Here is a 16,001-nt window from a genome sequence, read left to right on the forward strand (position 1 = left end):
TACAAACCATGGGCCCAATGCATGATGCCATCAAGAGGTCAACATGCTACCTCTGTGCTTTACTCCCTACCAACTTTGGAGGAGGGAAAGAAGCACTCAAGACAGGTTCCCCTGACCACTGTCTTTGCCAGCTCTTGCCTCCTGCCCCTCAGCTCCTTGACACTGTTGAGGCTGTACCTTTTTAGTCGAGCTCCGGATTCGAGGCAGCATATAGATTTCCTCCAGTTCTTTCTGCCTTTCTTCCTCCTCCACCTTTTTCCTCTGCTCCTCTGGAATGATATCATCCCAATCCTTCTGGGACCTCTCCTCCAGCTCTGTCTCTTCCTCCTCCATGGTTGCAAAGTTGGCCACCTTTTAGAAGCAAAGGAACAAGTTCAGAAATTCCCTCCCCTGGAAGGAGTACCCCAGAGCTGTCTGCTAAGCTTCAACTCCTCCATGTCCCCCAGCTGCCAAACCCTCACAATCCTTAAAAGTGCTTTGTACAGGTTACTTCTCACTGGGCCTGATTTGTCCTGTCTGTCACTGACCTTACCACCACAGCAAGATGTGGGAAGCCACAGCCCCACACCCCAATACAAAGCCTGGGAGCCCATACCTTGAACTGGGAGAGGAGCTCATCGGTGGCGCTGGTGGACACTTCATTCTCTCGTGTTTCAGCCAGACGCAGAATCTCATCAATGTCCATCTCCTACCAGTCAGAAAGAGAGTGAGATGAAACAGAGGGTGCCGAGCACAGCAGGAAATAAGAGCCTGTCCTGGGTTCAGATGTAACAGTGATTTTTCTCCCTCCCAGCAGCTGGTGCAGCGCTGTGTCTTGGCTTTAGTCCGGGAACAGTGCTGATAACACACTGATGTTTTAGTTGTTATTCAGTAGTGCTTACCCTGATGAAGGACTTCTCAGTCTCATCCTCTGTCAGTGAGATGGGGCACAAGAAGTCAGAGACAGGACACCTGACCCGAACTAGCCAAAGGGGTATTCCATACCAAAGCACGTCATGCCCAATATATAAACTGGGAGAAGTTACCCAGAAGGCCCAGATCGCTGCTCGGGTCGGGCTGGGTATCGGTCGGTGGGTGGTGAGCAGTTGTATTGTGCATCACTTGTGTTTATAGTTTTCTTTTCCTTTTGCCCTTTTGGTTTATTTTCTCTCCCCTTGCTATTTCCCTTATCATTAGTAGTAAAAGTATTTTTGTATTATACTTTAGTTACTGGACCCTTCTTACCTCAACCTGTGGGGTTTACATTTTTTCCATTCTCCTCCCCATCCTGCCCAGAGAGGATGAGGGAAAGGGGGGAGAGAGTGAGAGGCTGCATGGTTCTGTGTTACCGGCTGGGCTTAACTATGACAGAGCTTTGGAGAACAGGCTTGTGGGTGCAGTAGCTAAACATGCCCTGGACTGATACAAGCTAAATGAAGGGCAGATATCTTCATGTTGTCATCACTAAGGGCAGGGATGAACTACCTCAAGTGGTGTGGAAGAGTGTGAATAAGGGTGACAGGATGGAAGAAAAGGATCATTAGTTAACCCTCAACAACAGGCTCTCCTCAACCTCCTGGTTCCCCATCCCCAGAACTCTCTTTCTTCACCTTCTCCAGACTCACCCTGTTCAACAACCCACACTCATGCACACGGCAAGTACAAAGAGCAAGCAAACACCACCCCCACCCCCACCCTGTGCAGACCTGCAGAGGACTCCCAACAGCTATGTTATTTCAATTGCAAACTACCTGAGGCTCCGATTCTTCCCCTTCAAGCTCCTTGAAGAGATCTTCAGCTCCAAATTTCAGAATAGCTGTCAGCTCCTCTTTGTTGAAAGGGTTTGAGCTGCTAGAACAAACAAGAAGGAGAACGTGTTTTGAGCTGTTAAGTCAGCGCTTCTACAATGCAAAATCATACCAAAGGTTTTCCTAATTAAAGGAAGGAGTAAGTTTTCTACCCAGCACTGTAAAAAGCTTTTTTATTGATCTCTTCCCTGCTCTAGCACAGTTAATATTGCAAAGGGAACAGCCTCCATCTACCTGGGGGGAAATGGGGAGAGTCTGAGGTCACTGCCAAACTTCAGCTATTGCATCACCAGGCTCCCTCAAATCAGGATGATCTCCAGGAAGAAAACAGAAGGTAAAAACAAGCAATTCATTAAAACTACATTATCTTTAGATTATCTTTATCCTGTATGTCCAAATTAATGGCTGCATAATCCAAATCAGTGGACGGTGCCATTATGCATTAGTCTCCTGCTCTGTACCCTATCAAATGAACCCTGGGAGACACCAGCAGGGGAAGCTGTTCATACCACATGCTGTACCAGCCATCTCTGCCTCCTGACACAACCACTTACTTGGATTGCCCAGAGGTGTTGTCCAGAACAGTCCGGCCAGTGGTGTCCATACGCTGGATCACCAAATGATCCAGCACCATCTTCTTCTTGGCCCTCTCAATGATCTCCTCCTCTACAGTTCCCTTTGTGACCAGGCGGTAAATATTCACCTGAAAGGCAAAAGAAGAGCAGAGCTACTTCCTGCACCTAAACAAGCTCTCCTGACACAGCAATGCATCCCTCAGCTGTTTCCCAGGAGACTGGTCTGCAGACATTGTCTCTTCATGTACAGATGTGTCTTTTTAGAAGAAAACCATTCTTATACCTCATAGGAAACAGGATAGAACAGGTTGGTTAATACAAATCTTATACCATGCCTGAGCACAGAGTAAAAGTCTTCTGAAACAATCGCTCTAAATCCAAACTAGCATCAAACTTTTCACATATCTAATAAAGCCCTAGTAAAGGTGGATGTTCTACTTCCTAAGGGTAAGAGACGAGTCCATGAGGCTGAGAAGTGTGATGCCACAGGCTGGGCTTGGTTTGGAACCATCCCAGAACCCAAAGTCAACAGAAAGACCTGGCACCTGGCAAATCTGGGCTGACTTTTTGTCTCCTGACTTTTAAATGAGCTTCCCTCATGTTGACAGCACTCTGTGGAGTCAGGACTGGGGGCAAAAAGACAATGTTTTCAGAGGCTCTGGTGAGGTGGGAGCCAGTTTAGATGCACACACTGAAGCCCCACAGAAAGCAGCCCAGGTAACTCTTCTGACCTGCTTCTTCTGTCCAATGCGGTGAGCCCGAGCCTGAGCCTGGAGATCATTCTGGGGGTTCCAGTCCGAGTCAAAGATAACAACAGTATCAGCAGAGGCCAAGTTAATTCCCAGCCCTCCAGCTCGTGTTGACAACAAGAAACAGAAGTCCTGGGAGGAACAAAAGAAAAGGCATCCATGAGTTAACCAACTTGTAACTGTGTTCATAAAATAGCGATGGTGACTTCAAAGCTATGCAAAGAAACAGAGGGAGGACTGCTGCATTCATGCGCCTTACAAGGATTTCCTTCCCACATACACCAAATACCACTGATCTTTAAGCCAGGGCACAAAATGAGGTGGTGCTGGCATGGTGAAAGGTGTGCTATTCCAGGAAGAGCCTGGCAAGCATCATTGTGGGAAAGCAATGCAAACAGCTCAGAGCAAGGACACCTTGGAGTTCCTTCTGAAGGTCAGACCATGCTGCCCACCAGACTCCTACAGAGGCAGCAGCAAACACGTGCTTTTTGTTAGCTGCTGGGGTGACATCAGTGACTAATAGGTTGGTTGAGTCACTGCCTGAGGGCACGAGGTGCCAGATTAAAGCCAAGATGCCTGAACCCCCTGGATGCCCCCAGGAGAGGGCAAAGGGCAGCTTCTATGGGCATTCTTGCTCCTTTCCCATCCACACTGCTGTCTCCTTCTCACCTTCCCAAAATCATGAAGCACCCAACTCTATCTCCTGTGTCAGACAAGAATGCTCCTCAGGTCTGGAGTGAGGAGAGGCATTTCTCATGGCTGGGCTGACTGTGGCACAAGTTCCTTGCACCAGTCACTGTGAGTCAGCAACCCCGAATGGGAGGTTTGAGATGCCCTCTCCTAGAACAGTGGAGACTTTCACATCCAACATGGGACTATGCTGCCTGCCAACATTTAAAATACCCCTTTTTCCTCTGCCATTTCATACCAAAAACAGCCTTCCATTGGAGGAACGAATCATTTAGCAATCGTCTCATTCTCCAGACCATTGGAAGGGAATTTCTAAAGCCTGTCTCTTCAGGACTCTGTGGAGATGTGACCTACAGCCTTGTTCTGTGGGGGATTTTAAATAAGCAGTATGGCTCTATCTGTGTATTTAAAGAGTATCTGGGGTCCTGTGAAAAGCTATGAACTGAACCAAGCCCCTCTTGGCAGTCACAGCCATGGCTCAGCCCACCCGGACCCTGCTGAGGCAGGACAGCCCCCCTGCGGTACCTCAGAGCCGTCCGCGTTGAAGTGGTCCAGCGCCTGCTTTCGGATCTCCCCTTTGATCGAACCGTCCAAGCGCTGTGGAAGTCAACAACAATGATGTAAGGAAGAAGGTAAAGGAGCCCTAAGGACCTGCTGCACCCAGCTACTGGGAGCCCTCAGCCCCCTTCCTGCCTGCAGCATTAAACCATTAAAAATAACCTCCAATTAAAACTGCACTGCCTGAGCCCTCTGTATCACCAGGGCAGGAGCGGGGTGACACTGCAGCTCCCATTACAGGCTCCCAGCCAGGGTCCCTCTGTGCCTGATGCCCTCTCATTGGGGTTTATCTCAGGACACAGCCCAAAGCATGGGCCTGTCAGCAGAGGTGTTTTGCAGAGATGGGTCCACACGGAAGTGACTTCCCAGTTCCCTCCAGTGTATTTCAGCAACCAATCTCTGGGAAACTTGGTGACTCCCATTGGCCAGGCTCCCTCTGCATGTTCTCACATTTTCAAGTGAACCCCACTATTCCATGGTGCTGTTTCTCACCTGGAAAGGGTAGTGTTTGATAGTCAGGTACTCTGCCAAGATGTCCAGCATCCTCACCATCTGGGAGAAGATCAGCACTCTGTTGCCTCTCTCCCGCAGCCTGGTCAGCAGCTTGTCCAAGAGAATTAACTTTCCACTGCTCCTGATCAGAGACTGAAAAAGTGAACGTCAATCCAGCTGATGTTTTCCAACCTTACCCTTATGGACATTACACAGAGACATGCAGAGATCTGGTTCTTTTGGGGTCATGCTTCTCCTATACATCTCTAACCAAATCATTTGGATTTACACAGCAGAAGCCACACACAAAATCAATTATCCAAGATAGATCCTACATTACATGCAGCTCTCGGTCTAGATGGACACAGAACTCCGCCTACAGTGGAAGCAGAGGGCTGGAGACTTAGATGGTGAGTACTGCTAATGGAGAAGCAAGAAGCTAAAGCTTCACCAGATCATATCTTGGTGGGAAGACAGAAGATAGAAGAAAGTTAAAGCAAAAAGGTGTTAACGAAAGACACTGCCCACCTGCAGGGTCTCAAGGCCATTCTCTCTCTCGTTTTCCTCAGGAGGTTTGATAAGGTAGCAATGGTTGCAGCACTTTTTCAACTCCATCACAATGTTCAGGAAACCAGAGGTGCTCCCCCTTGTTCCCTTTGAAAGAGCTTTGTAGTTTCTTGTCAAGATCCACCTGCAGGCAGGGAAGTGAAAAGTCCAGATAACTGCTCAGTGCAGAGTGGGCATGCTGGAGTCTTGGAGAAACAAAACCTTCAGGGACATCTTGTTCAGGCATCAGTCTATCTCCCTCCTTCCATCTTGCTTCACTTCTTCTACAGGATACCCCTGTTTTCTCACCAGAAACCCTGATCTTACTTTCTAACTGATATTATTACAGTTTAATATTAAACACCACCACAACTGTGTGGGGAGCTTTACCCCCCCACACACCAGGAAGGACAGAACCCCTGTCCTGCAGACCTGGCCAGCTAAACTGGATCACTCTGCAAAAGCATCTTCCAAAAGCATGGAAGTGGTTTTTTTGAAGGAAAGATACTATCTATCCTACTTCAGCTTCCTACTGGGAAGCTGCTGGTACTACACGTGATGTCTGCCACATTGCATGCTGAAGGACACAGGATACTGAAACACATTCCCAAGGACTATGTGCCCGTTTCTGTTGGCACTCCCAGTAATTTAAGCAACAACTCACTTGTAATACTGTTTCTGCAAAGCAGACATTTCCACCCGGAGGATCTGCTCCACTTTGGCTGGCAGAGATTTCTCCACATCCTTCTTCACTCTGCGTAGCAGAAATGGCTCCAGGACCTTGTGGAGGCTCTGGTAGCCATTCTCTCTACCCTTCCCATGATCCTCTTCAAAGTCCTCCCAGAACTCAAACCTACCAACAGAAATGAGGAGAGGGGAGTCAGAATACCTCATCTTACTGCACCTAACAGCACCTACTGAATATGCTCGTGCTGCACAAGAGGAGAGCATCAATTTAATGGAGATACAGTGGAGCATGAAAGGTTCACTCTGCTCTGGCTAAATAAACAGCTCTCTGCTCATAGGTGCCTTCCTAACATCTTACCTTGGACCTCCACACTGACTCCCAGGATCCAGAAGCCCAAGTTTTCCAGTATTCTGCTCCACTGTCCCCTGCTGGCATTTACCTGGCAGCAGTTTCTGAGCTTTCAACACTGCCCTCCCCTAGGCAGGGCTTTGACAACTGCACTGTTTTACACTGCTCTGAATGCTCTTTTGGATTGCTGCTTCTTCTAACAGCTCCTTTGAAATCCATTCTCCTCCATTTGGGAGATCTCAAAGCTTTCCTTCACTCCTGTGATCCAGCAAAAAGAACTTGCAGGCCAGCTCTTTTTGCAGGCAAACATTTGGTTGGAGAGGGTGACTGAGCTCTAATCTACTGGAAACCTCAGAAATGGTTGAGATGATTTCTTAAAATGAGTTTAGCTTTTTAGAGGTGGCTCTAAGACAGCAGACAGATTTGAAAGGCATGGATTAGGTTCCCTTACTCTGCTGCCAGAAATACTCCTTGTGTTAGTCATTCAAGCTCTGATTTTCACCACCAGTATTTGTTCCCCTTTCATTGCACTAACTCCACTGAGTTTAATACAGGGACTTCTGCCACTCTGCAGTCCCTTGAGTGTGTTTTAACAGACAGGAGTGCACACAGAGGTATTTGTGAAGGACCAATGGGAGACTTACTTCTCTGGCATGATGAAATGCAGCAGGGACCAGAGTTCTTTGAGGGAATTTTGCAGCGGGGTGCCTGTGATCAGCAGCCTGTGGTTGGACTTGAAGTCAATCAGTGTTTTGTACAGCAGAGAGTCATCATTTTTCAACCGATGGGCTTCATCCACGCCTAGAAAGGCCCAGTTAATACTTCCCAAAACAGCCTGGAGGAAAAGAAGCAAAACAAACAGGCCCCAAAGAGATGGGGGGTCAGACAAGTGCCACCACCTTGCATATGCCTCTCTCTCCATGGCCAGAAAACACTGATGTGTGTGCTTTCCAGGATGTCCTACTCCAGCCCTGGTGCTGGATCCACCACCAAAGGAGTGGGGCTCACAGGAGTTTCCTGTTAACAAAATATAGGGACCAAGATGCATACTCTGGTTTGTCCCCCCCCAGGAAGGAAAGGTAAAAATTATCCATGCTTTACAGCACTCCTGCCACATCTGAATACTCTTTCAGCAGGTACACCTATCTTCATCCACCTCTGCTTATCCAGAAAGCACAGTCCCTCCCTCAGCCCCTACTCCTTCCTCTCTCCATGCCAAAGCAAACAGTAGCTGTATGTTCTCCATCATCATAGAGGATGGTGGGAGAGGAAACCCATTAGTTTGGGGCTGCCTTCCCCTTTGCAAGTGCAGGAAAGCCTAAGTAAAACCATCCTTGGACCATTACTCACCTTATCCTTGAGGAGGATCTCGTATGTTGTGATAAGTGCGTTGAATTTCAACCTTTTAGACTGGGAGTGGATCCACTCATATTCACGTATCTGTGACAGGAGACAAATGTTAACTTCCACCAACGTTGTAGAAAGGAAAGGGTTAACAATCATTATTCAGTGTAGCTATAGGCAGAGATTTCAATCAAGACCAAGCCCCAGCCTTACACTCCCAATTGCATACCATGTTCCTGCTCATGAGGTCTCCGATGTAAACCACCACATTTATCTCAGGTGCCCAAACTTCAAATTCTCTCTGCCATGAGGTGAGAGTGGACAGGGGCACCACCAACAGGAAAGGGCCATAGAGCTGGTGCTGATGGAAGAGGTACGACAGGAATGATATTGTCTGAATCGTCTTGCCCAGCCCCATTTCATCAGCCAGGATCACGCTGTTGTTCCTGAGAGAGAACAAACATAAATGCCTTCTAGGGCCTGCTTCCACCACTACCAGTGTACTGTGCAGCAGCTTGAATAGCAGTCACTGACACGGACAGAAAGGGGGCAGTGCAAAAACATTGATCTGAACACTTCCAAGTGGATCCCAGGGACATCCAGACTGTACATAGCACTGTAACCTGCAAAATGAACACACGGACAAGCAAGGACAGAGGCAAAGGAAAAGCAGTCAGTAGCCTGATTTTAGAAGGCTGTTTCTCAAAGACTTCAACCAGCATGTAAGCATGCTGAGCCACACACCTTTTCTTCAGTTAAGGCAATGGAAAATGAGGGCTCAGATGGAGCAGGCTCACACAACAGCCAAGTCCAGCCCGTAAACAGGCCCAGACAGGGAAAATGGATTTTGTTTTCACATAAGGTTTCTGAAGTTCCTGCTTTAGACAGTTCCTGGTTTAGGTAATTCCTGCTTGCGATGTCTGCAATGATAACATTTGAAATCCTGCACACTGTAGGAGGAGGCTGGGTGAAGACAACAGGGTCAGAGCCCACGGGGAGACAAACCGGGAGCCACGAACCCACCGTCACACAGCATCCATACGTACTTGCACCAGGAGTGAGCGAGCCAGTTGAGTCCCTCGAGCTGGTAATCCCGCAGCTCCAGGTTCTCACCACCAGTGTAGGAAGGCTGCTTCTTCAAGGCAACAAACCTTGGTCTCTGCTTCAATACCTGAGAAAGACGCTCAAGTAAGGCTCAACATTCAGCAATGAAACCTATGAATTCAGCAAAGAATGTGTCTCTCTTCATTAGCGGAAGTCTGTCCACATTTTCCTAGCCAGTGCTTATGTCTGCAATTCAGATAACCACTCTACAGTGTTGCTTTCCCTGCTGCTTTCTGGTTCTGATCACCAGCACTGAGTCCCTCCAAGTACAGTAAGATGTACATAATGCACAGGAGATAGAACAAGCACCACTTTTTTTTGTCCTCTTTCAGTTTTTCTCCCATTATTCCCATCTCTTCACAGTAACAGCATCTTCCAGGTTTCTTTTTCTCCCAGCTCTGCTGTTTTTTAATCCACCTGATATTAAACCCTTGCATTTCTCCTGCAGCTCCTTCTGAGGAGGAAGCACTTAGCAAGGATTCATTAAGCCTCCCACTCCCCGGGGGGGGCATAATCTCACCGTACAGAGTAAAGGAAGCTAAAAGGAGTTCACATCTCTGCCTTAAAGTACAATACAAGAACAGCAACCAACCATCCAAAAACCGGTGGGAGGATGGGAAAATGTTCTCTGACATTTATCCTGACAAAGACTTCACATTCCCACTGCTTGTGTCATCACCCAGCCTGAAGAAACCAGCAGGAGGAGAAAAGAGATGGGAGCAAACCTTGCAGTCCCGGGTGGGAATGGTTTTGGAGTTGTTACGGTTGTTGAAGCTGTCGATGCAGTGCTGGAATTTCTTGCTTATCAGTGCCTCATCCTCCCAGCTGCACTCAGCATAGGGCAGCCCCATCCACTTACACAGGTACTCAGGGTCATTCGAGGATGTTTTACGACTGCTTGCTGCAACAGATGCATAAAAACCCAAACCTCATCGCTGTGGTTGTGTGGCTGAAACACAAGTGGTGTTCCTAGGGGCAGTCTGAACCACCCAGACAACCACAACACAGGTCTTGGTTAGAAGGAGAAGTTTTGAGGGACCAAAACATGCTCTTTTACCTGGCAGTTCTGAATGTCCCGTTGTGGTCTTGCTGGTCTTCACAGCTGTGGTTGAAAAGGGAAGGAATGGTTTGGAGTGCTGGCAGCCAGCAGAGGGAGCAGGGCTATCACTGCCACACACCCCACGCTTCGCTTGGAATTGTACTGGAAATAGGTTAAACAGCTCTCCAAGACAATTCCCAAAGCAACTGCATGCCCGACCGACTGTGATATTACTGAAGTGCTCAGTAAACCCTGTTACCATTTTTAGTGAGTAATCATGAAAATCTAAACGCTGAGCTGCCTTGCAGCCCGACCACATCCTCAGCCGCATCACAGGAAGTGGTGCTCACAGCCAGGCCTACACTGCCGCTGTGGATGCAAACACCTTGCATCCAAAGGGCTGAAATCAAAGAACTTGAGCAGCTGCAACCAGAACATCCCCTTGAAAATTACTGTGTCATCCCATACTCCAGACAAGGAGAGTGATTTATTTGTATTGCTTGTAAACACAAATCTGTAAACCTGGAATTCCTGCTGTTCAAATCCCTGCATTTCACACACTGAAATACACTTAACACCCTTCTTTTTTTCTCCAGATATACTGAAGAGAGCCATACACTTATTCTGCTGTCACTAGAGACTAGAGATTAATGCTCCACTCTTACTTCACCCCTTTACAGAAGTGTTGGGTTCACTTACCTATCACTCTCTCCACTATCTGATACTGTTTGTTCAGCTCGGAAGCAAGCTCCTGTTGGCAGTTGAAGTATTCTACATCTTCAGGTGACACCTTGCCCAGCCTACATGCAAAAAGATCCAACATAAAAAGCCACTGTAATACTTCTGTCATAATGCTCCTGTCATAATGTTCATGAATGCCCCATAGAGATATTCTACTTTGCTATATGGTTCTGTCAGTCACTGAAGCAGACTACTGCTTATATGAAGTTTTTTAAAGCTTCCTATAATTATAGCTCATTACTGAGAAGCAAACGTCACAGACATTCATACTGTCTCCCTGTTAAATTATGCCTTTTTCTGCTGCAAGAATCAATCACAAAACCAGAATCAAATCAAGATGGGAGCTGCTGCTCCAGTTTTCTCACTTTGGAAACACACCACAGCTCTCCTTAAAGTTCCTGGGGAGGTCAGACATGAACTGATGCAAGCACTTGCACACAGACAAGCCCACAATAAACAAGGGTTACTCAGGCTGCAAACCTTCATGTCACCTCCTGGGCCAGGGGAATCCCTGCACCATTTTTTTGTTGCCAGCTACCCCAATTCTTAAGCCTGGGAAGCAGTACTATTGTGCTTTTCATGCCTTTTCCTCTATCTTTCAACACCACATCACCTCTATGAGGGAGGATGTTCAAAGAGAGCAATGAGTGCTATGCACTGCAAACAGTTGCTGTGGATGAAACATGCTTTGCAAGAAGAAATCAAATGTTTTCAGGCACAACTCTGCAAACCTCTGGCTAAAAAACGATAGGCCCAAGGGCACTGTTGAAGTAGAGCATACCATTGCTTGATCTCCTCCTCTTTCTTCTTGAAGTTCTCTAGCTTTTTCAGGCCCTTCACCTTCTGCTGTTGCAGGGACTCATCACTCTCCCACGTGCTATGGATGTATGACCAGCCTTTCCATTTGATCAGGTAATGAACTTCTCCCTCATCTTTTTCAGGATCAAAGTCAGCGCTTGGGTTACCGTTAGCTTCAGTTGCATACACTGTGGTGGAAGCACCAACGGCTGCAAAAGAGATCAGGCTGCAGTCGGCACCTTTGTTATCAAGCACTGGACATTAACTGAATTAGGGCAGAAACTTATTTTTCCAATACATCTTTTGTGACAGCACAAAGAATATCCTGCACATTCTGCAGCCCAGTGAGAAAGGCACACAAAAGTTTTCCATAGAGAACCTTTATAAATCTGTCATAAATGACTTTTCCTTAAGTATAATTCAAAGGTCTCTTACAACCAAAAAACCACAACCATTCAGCTTTACAAAACTGCTCTTGCAAGGCAATGAGAACAAAACATGGGCTTTATTTTCATTATTGCTTTGTCAATGGAGCTGTGAAAAATGCCTCTACTGGAAGATCTATTTTATACTTCAAAGAAGAGAAAAGCAAGACTTGTAGAACAGTAACTGAGTCTTAAAACATGTGCACACTAAATCAAAGTTGCCAAGCACGTAAAACACCTAAACTTGACATTTTAGTGTTTTTGATACTATATTTTACAAAAGCTGCTAGAAGATATAAATAAATGGCAAAGAGGAAAGGGTGAGGAGCACTGGAACAATGCTTGACCCCACACTTTGAAGTTGCCAAAGCACTGCACCAGCTGAGAGTGCACATGATGGACATCAGAAATAACACACCTCCTTTCTTTCCAAGCCTGATGTCCAAGACTTTCTCTATAGTTTCACAGTTGTCTTGTTGCTCATCAGCTCCTTCCACAGTCATCTCTATCAGGTCATCAGAATCCGTCTCAAAATCATCATCTTCTTTATAACTGAATGAGAAAAAAACAAACTGATTAAAACCCTGACTCTTCCCATTCCAGAAACACACAGAATGGCAGAGACTGGAATAAGCTTCTCCAGCATTTATCCTGCAGTTCAGTACATGTCCAGCACACGCATTTCTTAAGTTAGATATTCAGTGTTTTCCCCCAAGACTTTATCAGACTAATTCTCTTGTCCATATAGTTTTTCTGACCATGGTTCATACCGGATGCTTCATAAGGACGTGGGACAATCCCTGCAGCAGAAGCAAGGCCATCACCAAAGGAAGTCTCCTCTCTTCAGTGGAAGATTATTTTCTGTTTAATATTGGAGGCTGCAGAGCATCAAAAGGTTGCCTGGGTCCCTATACTGCCCTAGGGACTACACTTGTCATCTCTGATGAACATTTAACTACCAGAAAGTATTCTTTAGGTGGCTCTTTGCAGGTCTCTTATTAGGACTGCCAAAAGGTGAGCAGGTACACTGGGGAATGGATAATGCTTTAGCTTCAGCATATCACAATACTCTGTCCTAAGGCATTACCTATCAGCCTCGCTCAGACAACTGGTCCAATCTACCACAGCTACTCCCTTTTACTCATTTTAATCTATTATTTGCAATTCTTAATCTCACCTGAGGGTGCTTTAGAAACATTATGCAAAACTCCTCACATTTCTGAGAGGGACTGATAAATATCCCCTCTTTACAGACAGCAAAACACAGTAAAGAGAAGTCAGATGTTCCCAGCATGAACCTGTCAAAAGAATCCCATTTCAGCCAACACATACCTGCAGGAGAAAGCAGGGCTCCTGCAGGATCACACAGGGAGTCAGGGCCCTCTGGGGCCCCTTATCCCCAGCCAGCCACCTCTCATCATCAAGCAACCCCACACTTCTTGATACCTGACATTTTTGGCTGCTCTTCGTCGAGTTTGTCTCTTGGGGGTCTCATCATCTTCATCATCGTCGTCATCTTCAGACGAGTCTGGTTTCTTCCTCTTCTTCCCACGCTGGGGTTTATAAGTCTTTTTAACACTGGTTTTGGTCACTGTTCTATAAAAAGAATTAAAAAGCCATAATGGTTTATGAAACACCCATTTTAGTAAGTCTTTATAAAGCATCAATCTCAAATACAAACAGACTAGGGATTTAGTCTGCTCTAACTACCACGGAACACGTTGCATTACTACTGGAGCATGAGATGGGTAGACAAGAGAGTAACTAAGTCCCAGGTGGTAAACAAAGGTAATACTGCAAAAAAAAAGCCCCCAGATAAACATTGCTTAGCAACAAAGAGATTACCTCCACCTAGCAGGGGAAGACAAGACGTATGAAGAAAGAGACAGACTGAACCAACCACTTCTTACCTCCTTTGGCCAGGTCTTCTTGCTTTAATTTTCTTCTGTTCAGGCTCACTCTCCCCACTGCTGCCTTGCTCCCCTCCATCTTCATCTTCTTCTTCCCCAGAGATGACTCTTTTCCATTTGTTTCTATGGTCAGAAATGCAGGTCATGAAGGGCAATCATGTTTCAACACAAATATTGGCTAAGAAGAGGTCCAAGCCATCTAGGTCAACACCAGCAGGTCATAGTTATGACTAAAATTTCAAGTTGTACTCTTGAATGCTCAGTGCAATGCAGGGGGGATTTTATGGTGTAGTTCTGTGATTTGAGGAAGAGACCTCAGTCACTGAGGTTTTGGTTCACATATTGGCAGTGTATCTTGAGCAAGGGTGGCTCTTAACGCATCCTACAACAGTGCTTGTGGCAGAGCTGTACTTCTTACACCTGGGTGGGCAAGTGCTTCAGTTCATTTGGTTTTCTCTTCCATTTCTGCATTCCTGAAACGAGCTGGAGAAGTCTTAACAGATGAGCTCTCTTCCTTCACTTACAGAGTACAAGCCACAGCACGCACAGTTACATGATCTCCTCGCAGCCTGGGAAATGCAGCAAGAATTCTCCTGCCATCTAAATTCAGGCAATTCAAGTTTCCAAGTGTGAAGGCAAATCACACCATACCATTAGTAAAAGAAAGCCCCGTTATCTGTGGGCAATTCAGAGCAGCTCCAAAATGCTCTTTGAAAAAGCCCCTCTTCTCTCCAAGGAGACAAGGAGAGTCCACAGGAATTATTCTCCCTGCTCAGGAGAGGTCTGTACTACCACAGTCCTTCCTGCCCTTTGTTACCTTCCCTCCTGTGCTGATGAATGCAGGAATGAACGTGTTCCTATGAACTGAATGAGCTAAATGAAAACTTAAAAGACAAGAAACAGGAGAAAAGGAGCAGGATCATGGGGCTGTGTTTTAAATTTCTCCAGCAGAGCAGCCTGTAGCTCCCTTCAGCTCACTTCAGCGTTTGGAAAAACTAAAAGGTACCTATTCGATGGAAAAAGGTACTGAAATGTAACTGTAAGGGAACTCAGTTACAGTAATTGGGCATCCAAAATATCCTTTATGGAAGTTCTTTTGTTTTAGCAAAAGGTTGTAAGAGAAACAGAATTTGTTATTTTATTCTCTGTTAATCAAAAAGGTGGAGGCAGAATGGATTAACCTATTTAGAGTATGTTACTTTATTATTAACTATATTTTAAGTACTTATTCTGTCTGCAGGATGTTGCACTGCTGATGAAGAAGTGACAGACTGACAACAGAGCAAACCTGACTTGTTCAGATTTCATCACAGGCAAAGTGGGAGAATATAAACCAAAGAGAAGTTGGGACACTGCACCCATCTGTAGCTCCATATTCATGTTTCAATTTCAGTCATCCAAAGCAGCATTACTGGAAATATTACATAGCTTATTTTGCAAGCTCTCCATGTTGACACCACCTACCAAACAAACCAATAGGACCATTCTGGAAAATAAAGCCAAAGTACCCACCATTTAAAACCCTTCCCCTAGAAACTTACGTTCTTTTCATCTGCTTCTGGCCTCTTCTTTTTGGGCTCTCATTTTCAGATTCACTACTTGCCTTTAATTGAAAAGAGAGAAAATCAGGTTGTAGGCTTCACTCTGCACTGTCTCCCCAAGGATGCTCTGCAGAAAGGCTGGAGAGCTCTATAGCATCCGTCCTGGAGTCCCTGAGCTCAGGATGTGCGAGGCTGCGACCCACCAACCCCTCAGCAACCTCCACCTGCCATCCCAGCAGACCTGTACTGTGCGTGATACCCCATGGATTACCACAGGGTGAATCCAAGCCACCAAACCTTGCACTGCCCTGGTGTTGGAGGCAAAACGTGCCCAAGGGAGAGCTCAGCTGCTGCCACCTTTGCCTGTGTTGCAATGAGCACTGCTCCTGCCTGGTGCTCAGGATTCAGGCAGCAGAATGACTTTGTGCTTTCCAGACAGCATTTTCAGGGTCTGACACAGTGCTAAGGCTTAGGCTTACAAGGTCTTTAACTGAATGTACTTTCCTAAGTGTCCATACTTGCCATTTCAGCAGGGATCCTGCAATGTTTGGGGGTGTTTCTGTGGCCGCAGAGACTTTCACAGCTACAAATGCATTATGATCACTGCCCTCATTAGAGAAACTTCTTATAGAGAAGGAAAGTCTCTGAAGAAGACAATATTCTCAT

General features: G+C 46.3%; 1 protein-coding gene across 3 annotated transcripts in view; it reads right to left on the bottom strand.

Moving 5' to 3' along the window:
• CHD2 (chromodomain helicase DNA binding protein 2) overlaps positions 1-16,001 on the bottom strand; it is a 66,474-nt gene that overhangs the window by 12,529 nt on the left and 37,944 nt on the right. For all 3 annotated transcript variants that reach the window (XM_061371292.1, XM_061371291.1, XM_061371293.1), the window contains 21 exons: positions 15,336-15,397; positions 13,795-13,917; positions 13,331-13,480; positions 12,303-12,436; positions 11,443-11,668; positions 10,620-10,720; positions 9,939-9,983; positions 9,607-9,782; positions 8,824-8,948; positions 8,007-8,223; positions 7,784-7,873; positions 7,078-7,268; positions 6,062-6,250; positions 5,380-5,542; positions 4,852-5,004; positions 4,327-4,398; positions 3,094-3,243; positions 2,342-2,490; positions 1,731-1,830; positions 596-688; positions 178-351 (listed from right to left, as the gene is read on the bottom strand). In XM_061371292.1, coding sequence (XP_061227276.1) covers positions 178-351; positions 596-688; positions 1,731-1,830; positions 2,342-2,490; positions 3,094-3,243; positions 4,327-4,398; positions 4,852-5,004; positions 5,380-5,542; positions 6,062-6,250; positions 7,078-7,268; positions 7,784-7,873; positions 8,007-8,223; positions 8,824-8,948; positions 9,607-9,782; positions 9,939-9,983; positions 10,620-10,720; positions 11,443-11,668; positions 12,303-12,436; positions 13,331-13,480; positions 13,795-13,917; positions 15,336-15,397 — 2,883 coding nt within the window. The remainder of the gene's footprint in view (positions 1-177; positions 352-595; positions 689-1,730; positions 1,831-2,341; positions 2,491-3,093; positions 3,244-4,326; positions 4,399-4,851; positions 5,005-5,379; positions 5,543-6,061; positions 6,251-7,077; positions 7,269-7,783; positions 7,874-8,006; positions 8,224-8,823; positions 8,949-9,606; positions 9,783-9,938; positions 9,984-10,619; positions 10,721-11,442; positions 11,669-12,302; positions 12,437-13,330; positions 13,481-13,794; positions 13,918-15,335; positions 15,398-16,001) is intronic.

This window comes from Neopsephotus bourkii, unplaced genomic scaffold, assembly GCF_033783945.1.
Source record: "Neopsephotus bourkii isolate Nb327-2 ecotype Australia unplaced genomic scaffold, CSIRO-AGI_Nbou_v1 NB_1572, whole genome shotgun sequence".
Taxonomy (NCBI): Eukaryota; Metazoa; Chordata; class Aves; order Psittaciformes; family Psittacidae; genus Neopsephotus; species Neopsephotus bourkii.